This window comes from Taudactylus pleione, unplaced genomic scaffold (genome assembly GCF_031769625.1).
Source record: "Taudactylus pleione unplaced genomic scaffold, aTauple2 ptg000408l, whole genome shotgun sequence".
Lineage (NCBI taxonomy): Eukaryota > Metazoa > Chordata > Amphibia > Anura > Myobatrachidae > Taudactylus > Taudactylus pleione.
The window spans coordinates 8,980,766-8,998,140 of NW_028284810.1; the positions used below are offsets into that span (position 1 = coordinate 8,980,766).

Genomic DNA, 17,375 nt, shown 5'->3' on the forward strand with positions numbered 1-17,375 from the left:
TATTTTAAAGTGTCTTTAACCACTTGCCTGGCATGGTCGCCTTTTTCCGTCCACACCAGGCAGTGCGCTATCTGATCTGGTCGCAATAAGACGACCAGTCAGGTAAACAGTGAGGGCGGCTGCCGAAAAAGAATCTTCCCAAAGCTGCTGCTCTCAGAGGGACCTTCCGGTCCCTCTGCCTCCCTGCACCTTCCCCCCAGTGTCTGCTGTGCTGCAAATTAATGCTGATCGGTCAGCACAGCAGGACCCCCCACCAGATTAGCAGCCGCTGGGAAAAAATTAATTAACCCCCCCTCATTCCCTCCCTAAAGTGTACCTGGTGCCTGAAGCAGCGGTAAAAATGAATGTTCCGATGATTGTGATGTTTCTGACAGTGGTGATACGATTTTACGATGTTTGAAAAAAAATTTTTTTTTTTTTAACAAATATTTAAAGAAAAAGATTTTTTTTTTTTTTTTAACAAAATCATTTTGGATACGATGAAATAAATGTTCTTCACCCAATTCACTCATAAAAAAAAGACAATTTCTGAGTAGTTTTTAGAAAAATAATGTAGTCAGTTAAGTGGTTAAATGACACAAATATATACTTTATAGGCATTTTTATGCACCACCATATTAAAAAGAACATTTATTTAGTCGTAAAACACTTACTTTCTATCATTATTTCACGGTTTTAGAAACAAGCATATAACAATCATTTGACACATTTTCAGAACCCCAAATACTTTTATTATGGCCGTTAATACACTTTTATATTGTTATCCTACATCAGTCTGGCTCTGTTTTTGGGTACAGACAGATTTACTTATACTTATCGCGGCAAACCACAAGTCAAATCATCGCATGAATGCAGCTTCGCGACTTTTGTAAGGATTGCGCGAGAAATGCGGACGCGCATAGTGGAGATAAGCAGTGAAAACCTGCGAAGGGTGCGATAACGTAGCTGCTGCATCCTAATGCTAATACCACGCCCACCTACTGTGGCGCAAATCCACACCATCGGTCATTGCACCAGCCCATGGCAGACGTAAAATGTTGACTGACCATAGCCGACAATATCAGTGTAATTGCATCTTTAGACACAGTCACCGACACACTTGCGACTGTTACACCCCCCCCCCACTTCCCCAATTATCGCCCAAAGCACCCATCAAAATGACATGGATCTCCATGTAATTTCGATCTGCGTCTCCCGATGGTAAACATCGGACGTAAGCGCAGATGTAAAACACTTTGCCTGTGTCCAACTCTGAATCTATTATGGAGATATCTAGGGGGTGAATCAGCTAATATGGTCCCTCCTATGGTGTAAGTAATGTGTATATATTTTATTATCCACCTCATCTACAAACTTTCTGTCCCAGCTCCCGATTTATCCAGCTCCTCCTTTAGGGATCAGACATCTTGGGTAGCCGAATGTGTGGCCCCACATTTACACATTGCTATTCTAAGAGACGGAAATCCAAAACGAGATGAAATGACAAATGAAGGACTGAGGTGCTTATCTGAGCTTGTGGTGTAGACCCACAAAGAGGTCATTTATGCAATCTTTATCTCAATGCTATTTGTGCTATTTTTATTACAAAGGAAGCATTGAGGTTACAGGGGGAAAACCTAAATCACCTCTGCAAAAAGGCATACCATATGATTCACATAATATACCATAAAGAAAAACAGTTTTGTATACTAAGAATTAAATGATAAAGCTTTCACAGTACTTTGGAGTCAAACAGTCTGTTATAAAATGTACAAAAACAGAACATTACCTCAATAAGTCACCACTGCACTGCAAATAAACTATTATGCTCAGTGTTGGGAAAATGTAAGCTCTCACGAGCAGGGTCCTCGTCTCTCACATGCTTCTCCTCCCCCTACTTATATTATAATTTACTCCTAACTCCCCAGTTGGCACCTAACACCTGGTTGCTGAGGCCCTGCTGCTTGTGTTATGCAGCTATGTTTATAAACCATGTCCTTGTTCTGCATTGTTTTGTATTACTATTAACTGTTTTTCTTGTGTGCTCATTAATGTACTGTGTAAGGCGCTGCGGAACCTTTGTGGGTCATATAAATAAAGGATAATAATAATAATAAAATGCAGGGTTCTGTTTTTTGCTTAGAATGTGCCTGACGTGATGCATCTGTCCAGAGCTAAGTGTAATATATCAGAGAATTGGCACGGTCAGCCATATAACATTGTGCTCACACAGCTGTACAGCCAAAAATGGGAAAGACTTGGAGTGACTGAACAAAAGTCCTATATTACCCTAAAGCCCTAATTATGTTAGGAGGAGGAACACTTTAGTCAAATGGAATTGAGATGAAAATAAAAAAACACTTACATGTCTATATTGAGTGGTCCTTTAAACTTAAAACTGACAAAATATACTATTCAGGGTAGTAGTCATTATTTACTTACCTAGAATATGTAAAGTGCTATCCACTTCTGATTTTATTGTTGGACACAGGACTAACTGTGAGGAATATGTACATGGCCGACTCAAAGATGACAGTGGAGTCTGGCTTGATTCGTCCTGTACAAAGAAAAAAAAAATAAAGGATTAAATTAATATACATGTTCCTACTGCTGATCTCAATTAATCGTACCAGAACCAAGTCCAATATTTATGTATTTTTTGTTCTCAGACATGAAGGATTAAGTGCATTTCTGGGTCTGGGGAAACTGTTCATTTTGTGCTCATGACTACAGGTAATTAAACTGCAAAATACTACATTAGATCTTTTACAGGTTTTCATCCACGGTTGGAAACTAAGGCTGATGTCACACGATCACCATCAAAGCTAATGTACATTTCCTGGGTAAGTCACCGCTCTATTTTTTTTTACTTGAACATGGTTGCTTGAATATAAAATTCATATCACATAGGAACCAATAAGTACTGTTCCCCAGGGGCCTATTCATCAACACTAAAATAAAGTTTTTAAGGACATTTTCCTTAATTAACGTTATTTTAGTATTCATGAACACACTTAACACAGGAGATATCACCGATATCTCGTTGCCAAGTCCCCCTGCGTTAATTTCCACATTCCCCATACATTAGTATGGGGATATGGAAATTATGGTATTCATCAAATTCCGAAAATTATGTATTTTCGGAATTTGATGGAGTTACTATCTGCCACTGTGAGGTGGCGAATAGCAGGTAACACTTACCTGCGTCAGCGTGGGTAGGTCCCCTGGCGTCTCCCTCCGGCACTCTGGTCCCTCCCTCTGGCTCCGTCTGCTATGCTGTCATGTGCTCTCCCCAGCAGAACACAATAAAGTTTAGAAAAAAAAAAAAAAAACGTTTTTTTTTTTTTCTAAACTACTGAGTTCTGCTAGGGAGAACACATGACAGCATAGCAGACGGAGCCGGAGGCTGCTGCCCGAGCAGGTAAGTGCTGAACGGGGGGAGAAGAGCGGAGGGGGAGGGGGGCACACAAACTTTACGGAGGTGTAGACAGTGTTGCGCATGCGCTGGGTTAACGAATTTAACAGCGCATGCACAGCACTGATTCCAGCTGCAGTAAGTTAGTGTAGATAGAGATAACTATCTATTTCCTGAAAAGCTGTCATCGCAAAAATGACAGCTTTTCGAAATATAATTATGGGGAGGAGGAATGATGAATTCCTCAGGTAATTAGGTAGAACATGCGAGTTCGAAACCTAATTACCTCCAGAGAAAGTTTAGGTTTGATGAATAGGCCCCCCAGTCTTAAATAAACATCTCTGTGACACTAAAGATACTGGCCAGGCATAAAGAGAGCTGTGGCCTGTCAGTGCTTAAAAACATATAGCGGCTGGTTCTGAGTTGGGAGCAAAGCAATGAAAAAAAAAAAAAAGCAAGTAACTCTGTATCTGTACAACCCATGTTGCAATGCAAGGGGAGCAAATACATTTATCAGTTTTGCATGCAGGGCAAATCCTGGCATCTATTGCATGTAGCCCACAAATACTGGGCAGCTTTATTTGTACACTGCAATTTCCGATTTGAGTTTGAACGTGCCCCTGCAGCATGGTTTTGCCAAGCTACTTGCTCTTTTTTTGCTTTGCTCTTAACTCAGAATCAGCCCCATAATACCCAGATTTTTAACGGACTTGACTCAAATGTAATTTAGGACCTGATTCAGTAAGAATCGCAGTTGTTAATACACTCACGGCCGATTGTTGCGTCTCTGCAATCGGGACTGCGATTGCAGTGACCACGCAGACCCATCGCAGAGTGCTTGGCAGGGAGTACCAGTTGTGGGTGGTGACAGGTGGGGGGCGAAATGCTGGGGGGCGAAAACGCCGTTGCATGGGCGTGCACAAATTATTCACTTCGATTCCCTGCGCAGTCTGAGGCCTCATAGCCTGTGCTGAAGTTCGCAATTTCTGAGTAAGGTCAGGGCTTGTGCAACTGTGCGTGAGGCTGTGATGATACACGATTGTACCGATGTTATCGCAGTCTTGCTAAACATTACGGTAGGGTGTAAGGTAAAGTGGGTGTCCTTATGTAATGCTGCGGCGGCAGGATTGCGATCGCAATTAATTAGCATACTGTCATAGTTGAACTGCGTACGTAATCGTTATTGCAATCTCAATAGTGATCCTTACTGAATCAGGTAAAACACAAAATACAATAGATGTGAGTATTTATAATACTCAGCAACTCCACAACAGCCGAGCCGGTAAGGGCCGGAGCGGTCAAGGAACTGTTGGTCGACGCAGAACCACTGTGCAAGGGTATACATCTGACCAGAATTAAGATCAAGGGGAGACGGATATCTAAAACTTAGATGTAATTAGGAAGAGCACATTTGTATTATACCTACTCACATCTACTGAATGGTCCCTTTCTCTCTTTTTGAGGAAAAAGTAAAGAAAAACCAATCCCAAAAGGAGAAATTACTTGAATTCAGCTAGAATACACCTATGGACTGACTTCCAGGAAATCCAAATATTACGGACATTTTAATCTTTGGTACCTTAAAAGTTTTTGCGCTTGGTGTATTGTATTTCATCTATTTTTGTGTGGTGTGGACCACAACTTTACTGAGCAGCATTATCACTGTTGTGAAGCGCAGAATTTATTATCTTGTTTCCATATACACTTACTGAATCAGGCCCTTAATCTTAATTCAAAATTGACCTGAGTTTTAAAGCTTCTTTTCCCCTACAACAGGGATGGGAAACCTCAGGCCAGGGGGCCGAATAAGACCCTCGGAATCATTTGGTCTGGCCCTCGGAGATTTTTTCTGCTAGCCTCATCTGGCTAGCAGGGTGCCTAGAATGGGCAGCAGTGCCGCCTGGACGCTTCAGACGGTCACACAGCTGCCCTTACAGCTCCATGGAGCATCCTCAGGATGCTCCAGGCATTGCTGTAACCATTGGCGATTGTGGCCCCGCCCCATATGACATCATTTGGAGGGGGCGTGGCCTGCACTGGTCAAACGCATATTAAAAATGAAATGCCAGCATTTCCCTTGGCTTCATTACATTTAATATTTAAATTCTGTAAGATGTGCAGCCGCACACATCATGATAGAAAACGGTACCGTAAGATTGCCAATTTCACTGCGCACTTCTATAGAATGCAAATGAAAATAGGCAATGTTAGTGCAGCAAAGTGCCACCTTTCCGTTCAGCTTGTAGATACTTCCTGCTCATCGCCCGCAATTAAATACCTCCCTGTGACGCTACAAAGTCCATGCTCAGAATTGTGCCTCACATTTAAATGTCTGTTGCTGTATTCTCTCCCTGGGACGGCCCCAGGCTTTAAGCAAGACTGTCAAGCTAAGTAGTCCAGCTACAGATACTTCCTGTTTCTCTGTAAAATGGTCAGTTTTCCCATTATACTAATAAAAAAAGTTATATTTTTCACAATAGTCTACAGTTATTATCTATAGAAAATAGACCATAACTAAACACTATTTAAATGTATTTGTACAGTGCTTTTAATTTTCTAGTGGGTGTGACAAAGTATATACTGTAATAGGATTAAATGGTCTTTTAGACTACTTAAAATTTGTATTGGTTTGTCTAAGGTCTCCTGCATCTTATACTAATGCACTGCTCTTTGCGTTCAGGTCAGTTCTGCCATGTTTGGCTATCTCTGGTTTCATTGTTATAGGAAACAAATAACGCTAGTCTCCGGATACACTTATCTAGATGCAAGTTTGCAGCTTATGATAAAATTACTGATGATACTTTTAAACACTATTTGTATAATACCAGAACAAAAAAAGCATTTAAACATTTGTTTTATTCAAGTTGAGAACATCACTGTTTTCACCCATTTGCATTCAAGGTTTCCAACTAAAATATAGTGACTTGGATCAATATAAACTCGAATGTGTCCGATCTGGTTCACACATATTTTCGTGTTTTTGTACGAATGCAAGAAGCTGGTTCCGGGCATTACACCCATCTGATTTAATAATCTCTGCAGATGTGTCCTTAGTTAGCTTAACTCTCAGTGGGACACATTCAATAGAGTTGCACAAGATAGCGTGGTCCAGTAATAAATTATAATAATGTAATTTATAGATCACTTTTCTCCAGAGCCGGCCCTAGGCATAGACAGTGTAGGCAAATGCCTAGGGGCATCTGTAAAAGCCTAAGGGCAGTGGCGGATTGAGGAAATGGGACAGCGAGAAGTTCATGGAAGGCCACAGCAGCTCCTCACATGGGCCTGTTTCTGTAGGGACACTTATGAATCACCATTTGGGGACTTAAGGACACTACTGTGGGCCTATACAACATTATAGGGAAAGCATATGTGGCACTATGGTGGTCGCATACACAGTACATGCTAGAATCTGGAGCATCAAAGTGTGGTATAACCATAGCTCTCAACTCTCCCTGACTGTCAGGGAGACACCTGAATAGGGAGTGATATCCATGACTACCTGACTTTTTGTGCGTTTAGCACATGTTCTTTTAAGTGTTTTTAAGTGTTAGGGCCGGCCATGGTTTTCTCCCAATAGGACTCAAAGTGCTTTATATTTGTTAGGACGCCATCGTGCGCTAAGGTTTCAAGAGTATATTTTCACACTGCCGCTCTACTGCGCTATACTTAACATAGCACTTTTAATTGCAAAGATTTGCATAAAAGCAGCCTATAAATTAAAACAGATAAGCAAAAATGTGTCCGCAAATTAGTGAAAAGTAGCAAACAGTGTGACAGTCAACTGTATCCATAAAACAGATAATTCGGCTAAAAATGTAAAATAATCTGGTCATACATTGTCATGTACTGTAGGTCATAGATCACTGCATTATATCTACAATATGATTTTCCATGTTTAGCTGCATTGCTGGTCATATGGATAGATAGCAATGTTGAGAAGTCTTAATGCTCTGTGCTACTATATGTTAATATTCTGCTACTTTGCAAGTTTTAGCTATTCCATTAATACTTGCATATTTAATATAAACAAACAGGAATCTTTTGAGAGAACTCGCACATTATGAACAACCACTATATCCATCACTGTGGTGGGAGATAGAGGGGTCTTTGGAGCAATTTTAGCAAAGCTTAGTAAGAACACATCTGTACTTGTATCTAATATAAAAAAAGAGTTCTTCCAGAACACAGAGCGTAAAATAATGAACGTCTGTCTGACAGATACAAGGCTAAGAAGCACACTAACGTAATCCAGAAAAAAAAATAATGTATTCAGTAAATATGGTGGGAGGACATGTACAAACCAAGGTAAAATCATGTTAAGGTGAAAAACCCTTACGTATTCAAAGTGATACACTTACTAAATATCGGATGCTGCTGTGACTTTTAGAAGAGCTAAATACTTAACATAGGAAATGATTTGCTTAGGAGATGCATGAGATGTGATGTCACCGTGCATATAATATCCTCTGCATCATGGGCAGTGCCCGAAAATACACACCTTCTCTTGTTTCAATTTGTCTTCCTTTTCCGTTTTTGTCCGTTTGCCTAGAATGAAAATCAAACAAACGGTATTGAGAAATGTGTAATATTACATAACTTTTTCTACGCACCAGTCACCAGAAACTTATTTTATAGGATTTGGGCAGGAACCTATTTTGCAGTAAGCAATCCCTGATTCTGTTTGTATAATATGACTCAGTGCTTCCCATAAGAGTCTTTCACAATACATCCTGCCAGATTTGGAGCTCAGTGTAGCACAGAGTGTGGAGCCATACCCTGTTTAAGGAGCTTATGCTAGCCTTGATACTGAACTAGGGCCCTGATTCAGAAAGGAACGCAGTTGCTAATACGCACGCAATCGGTCAATCAATTCGCACTGCACATGCATCGCAGTGCGCAAACTAGCAATTGCAATGGGAATGACTGCAGAGGCTACGCAGACCCAGAGCAGAGTGATTGACAGGAAGTGCCGTTTGTGGGTGGTGACGGGGGCGGAGGTCGGGCAAACGCAGGCGTGCCAGTGCATCTCAACGCCATTACAGGGGCGTGCATAAATTAGCTACTGCGCTACCAGACGCAGCCTGAGGCCTCATAGCGGGCACTGAAGTTAGCAATTCCTGAGTGAGGCCTGACCTGCCTTACCTGTGCATATGGGTCCGATGTTACTGATTCATTCGCTATGTTGCCAAAGTACGCGGATGTGTGTAAGGGGAAGTGGGCGTCATTATGTTAGGCTGCGATCGCAAAAAAGTTTGCATTTCACCGCTGATATTAGCAACTGTGTAGCGTGCGTATTAGCATAATAGCGGTCCTTGCTGAATCAGGTCCTAAGTGCGTTTCTATGATCGATTAAACAACATAATGTTATTATCATTATCTATCACACACACATATACATTATATATATATATATCTATCTATCTATCTCAATTAGAAGTCGTCCCCCCAAAAACAAAACTGCTGACACAATTAAGGAGAATGCATACAGACCTTCATTGTTCACGCTCACAATGGGGCTCATGCTGAATTGGGCATACGCCTGCTTGCTTAGAGTAAAATATACAAAAAGATAAATGTACGACTACAATTGGATGCAGAGCTAACACTTGCACTTCCTTATACTGTACTTGCAGAGGCAGAATAGGGGAGGTAAGGGGCATGCATGTAATCCTGGTACATGTGCTACTGGCGCACAGCTGGATGCATCCTGAGATGACCCCACACTCAGGCACAAATATTTTTACATGCAGCTTTTAAAGCTTATTATTTTGACCCAAAAGCATCCAACTCAGCATGAGTCCCATTGACACTGTGCATTTCAGTGAAGCTGAAATGTTTCTTATTCTTATATTCAAATTGGTTGTGGTCACGATAACATGGTTGTACTGAGGGCAATGTGTCTAATAATGCTGCCCAGGGCACAAAAGCCGAGGGGTAGGCATAGCTGCCATAGCTCTTTGCAGCGGCAACCAACTCTGAAGAAGCTCCCAGCTCTGGTTCCCTCTGCACCATACAAATAGGGCCTGATTCAGACCCGCTCACGAGTGCATAGCGCTCGCAAACGGGTCGATGCGTGCGCGAGCCCTGGAGTGAGTGAGAACTTCACTCGCTCGGGGCTCGCAGCAAAACGGGGCGGCTGACGATGTTGATCGGGGGGGTGGCTGACCAAACGGAGGCGTTCCCGAAGGAACGCCTGCCATTTGTGGGCGGCCCTACTGACATCACACGTGATGTCAGCAGTGAACTTCCTGCTCTATTAGAGCAGGAAGTTCACTGGGGCTTGTGGTGGACGAGACCCTACACCACAAGGCTCTCGTCGCAAGCCCGATGGTCGCGATAATCGCGACCATCACCAGGCCGGCTGCACAAGCTGTGGGTGGTCACATGCAGCTATGCGAGCGGCCTGGAGGCAGATTTTTTTATTAAAAAATCCGCCCTGATTCAGAACTAGTACTCGCAAATAGCGAGCGCCTCTGTATCAGGACCATAGTGTGTAGCGCAGGGGTTCCCAACCACTGTCCTCAAGGCACACTAACAGTCCAAGTTTTAAGGATAGCCATAGTTGAGCACAGGTGACTTAATTAGTTCCTCAGTTATTTTGATTTAACCATCAATGCTTAAGCATGGATATCACTAAAACCAGGACTGTTAGTGTGCCTTGAGGACCGAGGTTGGGAATCACTGGTGTAGGTTCATTGTAAGGTCTGCAGTCGTTCCAAAGAGATGGGGAAGAATTGGTTTAGGAGTGCTGATAGCCTGCCCAGGGATCAGGTACAGCTCTTGAAAATGACCACATTCTCTGACCCATTTAATTTGTCTACACACATGGCTGGACGGATGGTCACACACCTACTGCTGGGGCTGAGCAATCTCTGTGCAGCTGCATGGTAACACACACACACACACACATTTCTGCTACATTTTTAAAAAGGGGAAAGTGGCCACCAAAATCACCCCCACATGTAGCCAGCATTACACTACTGCATACTGGAGAAGACTAGTACTGAACTATGCTAATGTGGTGGACACTATTAAAAGTTGAAATGCAATTCTACGGTAGGTCACTCAGTCGGGGTAAGTCCCTCTGTATTCTTAAGTTTGCTAAACAAAGCACACAAATTATTTTCAGTTCTATAAAACTCCCAGGACTTTTACATAGAACCAGAGACAAATCCAGAATAAAAACCCTTCTGGTCTGCAAATCCAGCACAATTAGCACATGCAGAGATATAACAGATACCTCAAACATTCATATTAACTGTGTAACCTAAAATAAGTGCGGAGAAGATTCACAGAGCAGGCAGTACATCTGTATATTGTATTACACCAGTTTCCTGCATTGGAAACAAAGCAATACATTGTGTCACAGTGTACAGAGTAACCAGACATTAATATGCCATATTTGGGCTCAAGGGCAATGCGATATGTGCTTATTCTCTGGGCTTCAATACGCAGAAGTACAATGCTGCTCCGCATATTAAATGTCATTTTTACATAAAAAGCATAATGTGAGTACTGTCATGCACCACATTCAGACAGTGATGCCATCTACTGTTTCCACGAATCCCTTATGTACAAGAATATAATATTACTTTAATAATTTAAAAATAGATCTTAAAACACCAAGTGCAATATTGATATTAACAATGTGATTAAGTTAGAAATCGGTTGTACATAACTTGTCGGGAAGGATGACAGCAGATCAAGAGAAGGAGGACTGCAATATCTGCAAAAAGTTAAATATTTAATTGTAATAAAAAAAAAAAAAAAAAGAAGGTCAAGCCATCATTGCCAAGCACGCTACATAATGAATGCCTGTTTATCTAGTAGTGATAGGAAGGTGACTATTTATTAAAATAATGGGGACAAGGTATGTGCCAAAAAAAAAGAGACCGGGAGATTGGTAGAAGCAGAGTATATTTGTAGAGAGCTAAATGGCCAAATAAGATTCAGAGGAGATACATTTTCACAGGAGTAAAAGTAGATTAATGGAGGTAGAAGAAACCCAATGAGAATACATTAACTGTCAGAGACAATAAAAAAGAAAGAGACTTAGGTCTTTTTCTCTCTTAGATCATTCCGGCTGTTGATATAGGAAATTCAGACAGTCAGGAAAGTGAGCATATTTATTACCAGTTATTTATATAGTGCACACATATTCCGCAGCGCTTTACAGAGAGAGTATTTGGCCAGTCACATCAGTCCCTGCCCCAGTGGAGCTTACAATCTATATTCCCTACCACATGCGCACACACTAGGGTTAATTTTTGTGGGGAACCAATTAACCTACCAGTATATTTTTGGAGTGTGGGATGAAACCGGAGAACCCAGAGGAAACCCACGCAAGCACAGGGAGAATGTACAAACTCCACACAGTTAGGGCCATGGTGGGAATTGAACCCATGACCTCATTGCTGTGAGGCAGTAACGCTAACCATTACACAGTCTGTGCTGCCCATATTGCTGCATATTACAAATAAACTAAAAGCTGGGGATCAGACAAAACATTTTGTTCAATTTATAGTAAAGAAATAAATATAATCCTTATCATTTTAGTCAGAGCAGAAATTCTGTCGGGGGAAGTGAAGTGACAAGAAGAGTAGAATACTGCAGATTGGGAAGTAAAGGCAAAACAGCAGACGAGAATGTGGACAAGAGAGACTTCTGGTAGAAGACTGTCCAGATACCACCTGATGGGAACAAGTTTACCAAGATCAGAACAGCCACCAGCATCTCCATCACACATAGGTTAAGGTTACCAGGAGCAGATAAGTGGTTCCAGTAATGATTCATTGACAAAAAATATTTATAATGTCACATGTTCTGGTCAGGTGAAAACCATCAAAACCTTGTTAACCAGAGCAATTAATACCCAGAGAAACCAGAAGGTTTTGTGTGAAAATAAAAGGAGACTGAATATTGAGGATTATTACCCTTTTTCATAACCATGTTGAATAAAATGGATTCTACTGTCAGGAGCAACAAATACAGAGGTCTAAACTGAAATTATAATAATTGTGGAGAACTTAATGTTAGGATTGCTGAAAGCTAATACAAATACAGAGCCTGAATGATGGTATATATTTATTGTATTAGCTCCAGATAAGTGGCTTTGGTTATGGAGACCTAATGCCAGAGAAACCCACATTTCATAGTAGCAAATGGTCCAATAACAGCTCATGGTAATAATACAACAGGAGGTTTGGAGATTGGAAGCAATTGTGAATGAGCAGAGTTAAACTACAGGAGCTGAACCACATAAACACCAATGTAATAAGTCTTTTGAAAGTTTTAAATATGGTACAATGAACTCTGGAACATAGGGGAATACAAGGATTGCTTAATACTTAGGCCTGGAATGCAATCCAATAAATACAGCAGACAAATAATTAGTGTGTAATAAGTTGCTGGGATGCAATCCAAGAAATATGGCAGGCTTATATGCAGTATAACAATTAGTCCGATGGATGAAATGCAAGAAGAACTGCAGGATATATGGGGATGTAGTCAGCATCCCGACAGTCAGGATGCCGACGGTCACAATACCGACAGATTGTGGAGGTAAGTATTAGGGTCAGGGGGAGACTTAGCATTAGGGTCAGCGGGAGACTTAAGGTTAGGCACTAGGGGGAGGGTTAGGGTAAGGGTTACAATACGTACAGCAATCTGTTGGGATTCTGACTGTTGGGATGCCGCTGTTGGTATTTTGACCGTCGGCATTCTGACCGTCGGGATCCCGTACATAAACCCGATATACGTTGTGCTTTAGGATCTGAGATGAGATGATACCAAGTAGATAATAATGCCGTCTGAGATGCAATGCAAGATGACCCCAAGTAGAACAGTTGCTGTAATGCTGGTTTTGTGCATGGGTAGTTGAAGATACTGGTATATAAAAAAGAAAAACTTTGACAGGGAGTATCTGATGGTTTGTAGAATATAGGGAACCACAATAACAGTATGGAGACTGAACTAGCTGAAGAAAAGTGATGGGTTCTAAGGAAATCCAAACCATAAGCAAGTGGTCAAAGGCAGGCTGAGTTCATAGCAAATGCAGTAAACAAGCCGTAACAGGAATCCATATAAAACAAAGGAAACAGGCAGGGAACAAGCTCTGTAGCAGCAGTAGTAGTCTCACAGGAAACACGCAGTCATTGGGTGTAAATCTTATGGTAATAAGACTGAATTTATTTATGCTATTAAAGTTTGAGTCTCTTATATCCAATATGCTTGGGACCAGGGGTATTTAGTATATCAGATTTTTCCGTATTTTGGAATATTTGCATACTATAATGAGATATCTTGCGGATAGGACCCAAGTCTAAACACAGAATGCATTTATGTATTACATATACCTTATACACACAGCCTGCAGGTAATTTTACACAATATTTTTAATAATTTTGTGCAATAAACAAAGTTTGTGTACATTGAAACATCATAAAGCAAAAGGTGTCACTATCTCAATCGGGGCGAAAATAATTCTGTATTTCTGAATATTTGGATATGGGAGAGTCAACCTGTATTTAAGATATTTAGTATTTGCTTACAGTGTCAAATAGCTTAATTGATAAATTTATTAGCTTTACAGTTTAGTAGATTCTCTGTGATCATCCCATTTGTTACCCCTCCTAAACTGTCTGCTGTGATTCTCATAATAAAAGCCTTTACTAAGAGAGTATCCAGCTCCTTTATGGACTCATACTGATTTGGGAATTGGCCTGATACCATGCCGTGCAGAGGAAAAGGGTTGTAGCCTCAGACTTACAGGCACGGAGCTATTCAATTAAAAGCCCTTTTCCTCAGGCATTAATCAATGGATTCCGGTATAAGTACTGCGATAAGGGCAGAAAGTCCTACTTAATGCAGATTTCTGTTCGAGTCTCAGGACGGGGTGAACAGAAATCCGGGTTTAGTGCAGCTTGCAGGCTTATCGCGGGCTACAATTGAATAGCCTTAGGCACTGCTTTAAGACCAATTGAAACTTCGGGGCTAATTGAATCCGGCCCTATGTGTTGTGTTTGTGACATACACTCTCTGGAGACGTACCAGAGCAGTCACCATTGACAACTCCTTGACAGAGCACCACAACTCTAAAAGGTAACAGATAATATGTAATCAGGAGGGTGCAATAGGTAATACTTATTTAGCCCTCAGCATCATTGCAGTTTCCTTTGTAGATAGGATGGAAAGACACATACTATTCCAAAGGCTCTGGGTGCTGATAATATTCTATCCACCACAGAGGGAACAATATCAGTTGAACTTTTGGAGATTTGTTGCAGCAGCACAGACACTTCCCCCAGCCCAGCTATCAGTGCCTCTCACACGAGACTCGGCAGGCACCCACTGGAAGTGTTTAAATTATTGTGGGATAAGCACAGCGCGATCGGCCCCATTCACAGCTGAAGGCAGTATCCTCCATCCATAGCAGGGGGGGGGGGGGGGGGGGGGGGAAACACAGCTCTTTGTAGCGGCCTAAATCCCACAATTACAGCGGTGAATGCCCACATGACATTATCTTAAGCACCCACTGGCAGTGAGTTTATCGGGAAACCTGTTTTATCAAGAAAGGAACCTTCTCCTCCTATACAATATATTGGAGTAGGGACATTGGGCCAAATGTAATAGGATGAGAGTTTAGAAAATGTGAGAGTTTTCTCACACTTTTTAAACTCGGCCAATGTAATAGAGTCTAAGAACAAAGCAATAGAGCAAACTCGCATGTGTTTCAGACTCAAGAAACTCTCACAATTTAAAATGTCATTCTGGTTTTTTCCCATTTTGAAGATAAAACTTCACCAATGTGAGAGGTTACTGCTAAACTAACACTATTTCTAAACTCTCACCCTATTACATTTGGCTCATTAACTTTAATATCAATTTCTGTTAAGTCGGACGCGGGTGCAAATATACACTATATGTTTTAATCACTCTATCCCCCGCTATACAGTCTGAAGCTTACATAGTGGATAACAAGTGTCATATCCACCTCACATACTGTATCTATTTCTTTTCTTTTCCTAACAGAACTGGAAGATCTACTTATTATCCCTTATTAATGTGGACTCAAGTTGACACAAATCATGAGTTGGAACAGCATTGCGGCTGCAACTAGAAACATTGGGCCTGATTCAGAGCCGGACGCTATTTGCGCTCGCTCGTTCAGGAAAAAGGGGACGGCTATTTAAATTGAGAGCTCGCTCTTTGCGGTCTGTTGACGCCTCGATGTGTGAGCGAGCTAACTAAACATGCACTGGCTATTTTGTAAAGACGCCCCCTGGCCGCTCGCATCCAACGTCATCTCCGCTATTTATTAGATTAATCGAGTACATCGAAAGGCGTCTGAACTGCTTGCAGTGCTTGTGGTTGGATTTTCCTACCGCAATCATGCGAACAGTTCAGGCTAAGAGACAACCAAGTGACGTGGCCGATGACGCCGCTTTGTTAATTATGCACAACCTTAAAACGCCCGTTTTTACCGTTTGGCACGCCTGCGTTCGGCTCACCACTCCCCGTTTTCAAGCACCTTCCCCTGTTACCACCCACAAACACCTCATCCTGTCACTCAAATTAGCAGGCACTCGCTATTTTGCGAGCGCTCGATTTCCGACCGCACTGACTGGTTGGTGCATGCGCATTATGACCCATACGCATGCGCAGATGTGCGAACATCGCTCGGAGCGAACGAGCGGCTGCTTACGAGCGGCTCTGAATCAGGCCCATTGTTTCTTTTAAGTGATATTTCATTACCACTTCTCAGCCTGATTGAGCACTGGGTTCATAGCTTCTGAGGAACATTTTTCTCATATTGTTCTAGGTTTATTGGATTTATAATATGTGGTATTATGCTTAAATAATTTTTTAACATTCATAAATTTATTTTATATTGATTGGTCTTATAAATTGTGAATGGAACATTTGGATTTTTTGTGATTTATTCACTTACATTGCAGTGATGTTTACAATGGTCTAGTTTCACAATCACCACTAAGGGGATTACTAGATACCCCTTTAGCGCTGTTCTCTTTTGGATATTTATCTATCCACCACAGAGACTTCTGCTGTGGCAAGCAATACAGAACATTTCTATTAGGTGGAGTCCCTTCCCAGTTTTCAAATTGCTCAGCTCGCTCATAAATGAATGGAGCACAAAGGGCCCTAAACCTAGGGATAATACATCCTCAGATGGAACATAAGCTTTTAACCGATTTTCAGAAAATGGATCAGAAAGCTTGCACCATTTTTCACAGTTTACGCCGTATAAGGCCCCTGGAATCATTTGGTCTGGCCCTCTGAGCTTTTTTCTGCTAGAAATAGCACCCTGCAGCCAAAATCTATGCAGCAGTGCCACCAGGAGCGTCCTTACGACGCTTCAGACGGTCACACCGCTGCCCTTACAGCTCCCAGAGCATCCTAAGGATGCTCCGGGCATTGCTGTAATCACCGGCGATTGTGACCCCGCCCTTGTGTGACATTCAATGCAGGGGGCGTGGCCTGCACCAGGCCCGCAAATAGATAGATAGATAGATAGATAGATATATCTATCTATATATCAAAATGGCTCTCGGCAGAAAAAAGGTTCCCCACCCCTGGTTTAGGCAAACAGATCACTTGTGTGCCATAGCAAATTTTCATGTCAAGTTTTACATAGCGCTAATCAAATTTGAAACATTGTATACAAATTTCTACTAATCTCCCAATATTTGTCTGGCAAAATCAGAATATATTAAAACCAGTCCCACTGATCTGCATAAGCCATGCAAAAAATCCCAACATACTCCTTCTCAATTACAGCCACTTTACACTGAAGTCCCTCCCATTTTCCCCTAAGCTCGATGCATTAAAAGACATGCAAATCGGAAAAATTCTGTTGAAAACTAGAAAGATATAAGGCAGAATTTGTAATACATACTAATGCACACTAAAATGAAGAGGGCCCCAAGAACTTGATGTACAGATGCATCCACATACATCT

The 17,375-nt window shown here is 41.6% G+C and overlaps 1 protein-coding gene across 10 annotated transcripts in view; it reads right to left on the reverse strand.

The window, feature by feature from the left end:
• The window catches only part of IRF2 (interferon regulatory factor 2), a 106,809-nt gene that overhangs the window by 13,534 nt on the left and 75,900 nt on the right, over nucleotides 1-17,375 (reverse strand). For all 10 annotated transcript variants that reach the window (XM_088446980.1, XM_088446979.1, XM_088446981.1 and 7 more), the window contains 2 exons: nucleotides 7,896-7,942; nucleotides 2,422-2,536 (listed from right to left, as the gene is read on the reverse strand). In XM_088446980.1, the coding sequence (XP_088303106.1) occupies nucleotides 2,422-2,536; nucleotides 7,896-7,942 (162 nt within the window). The remainder of the gene's footprint in view (nucleotides 1-2,421; nucleotides 2,537-7,895; nucleotides 7,943-17,375) is intronic.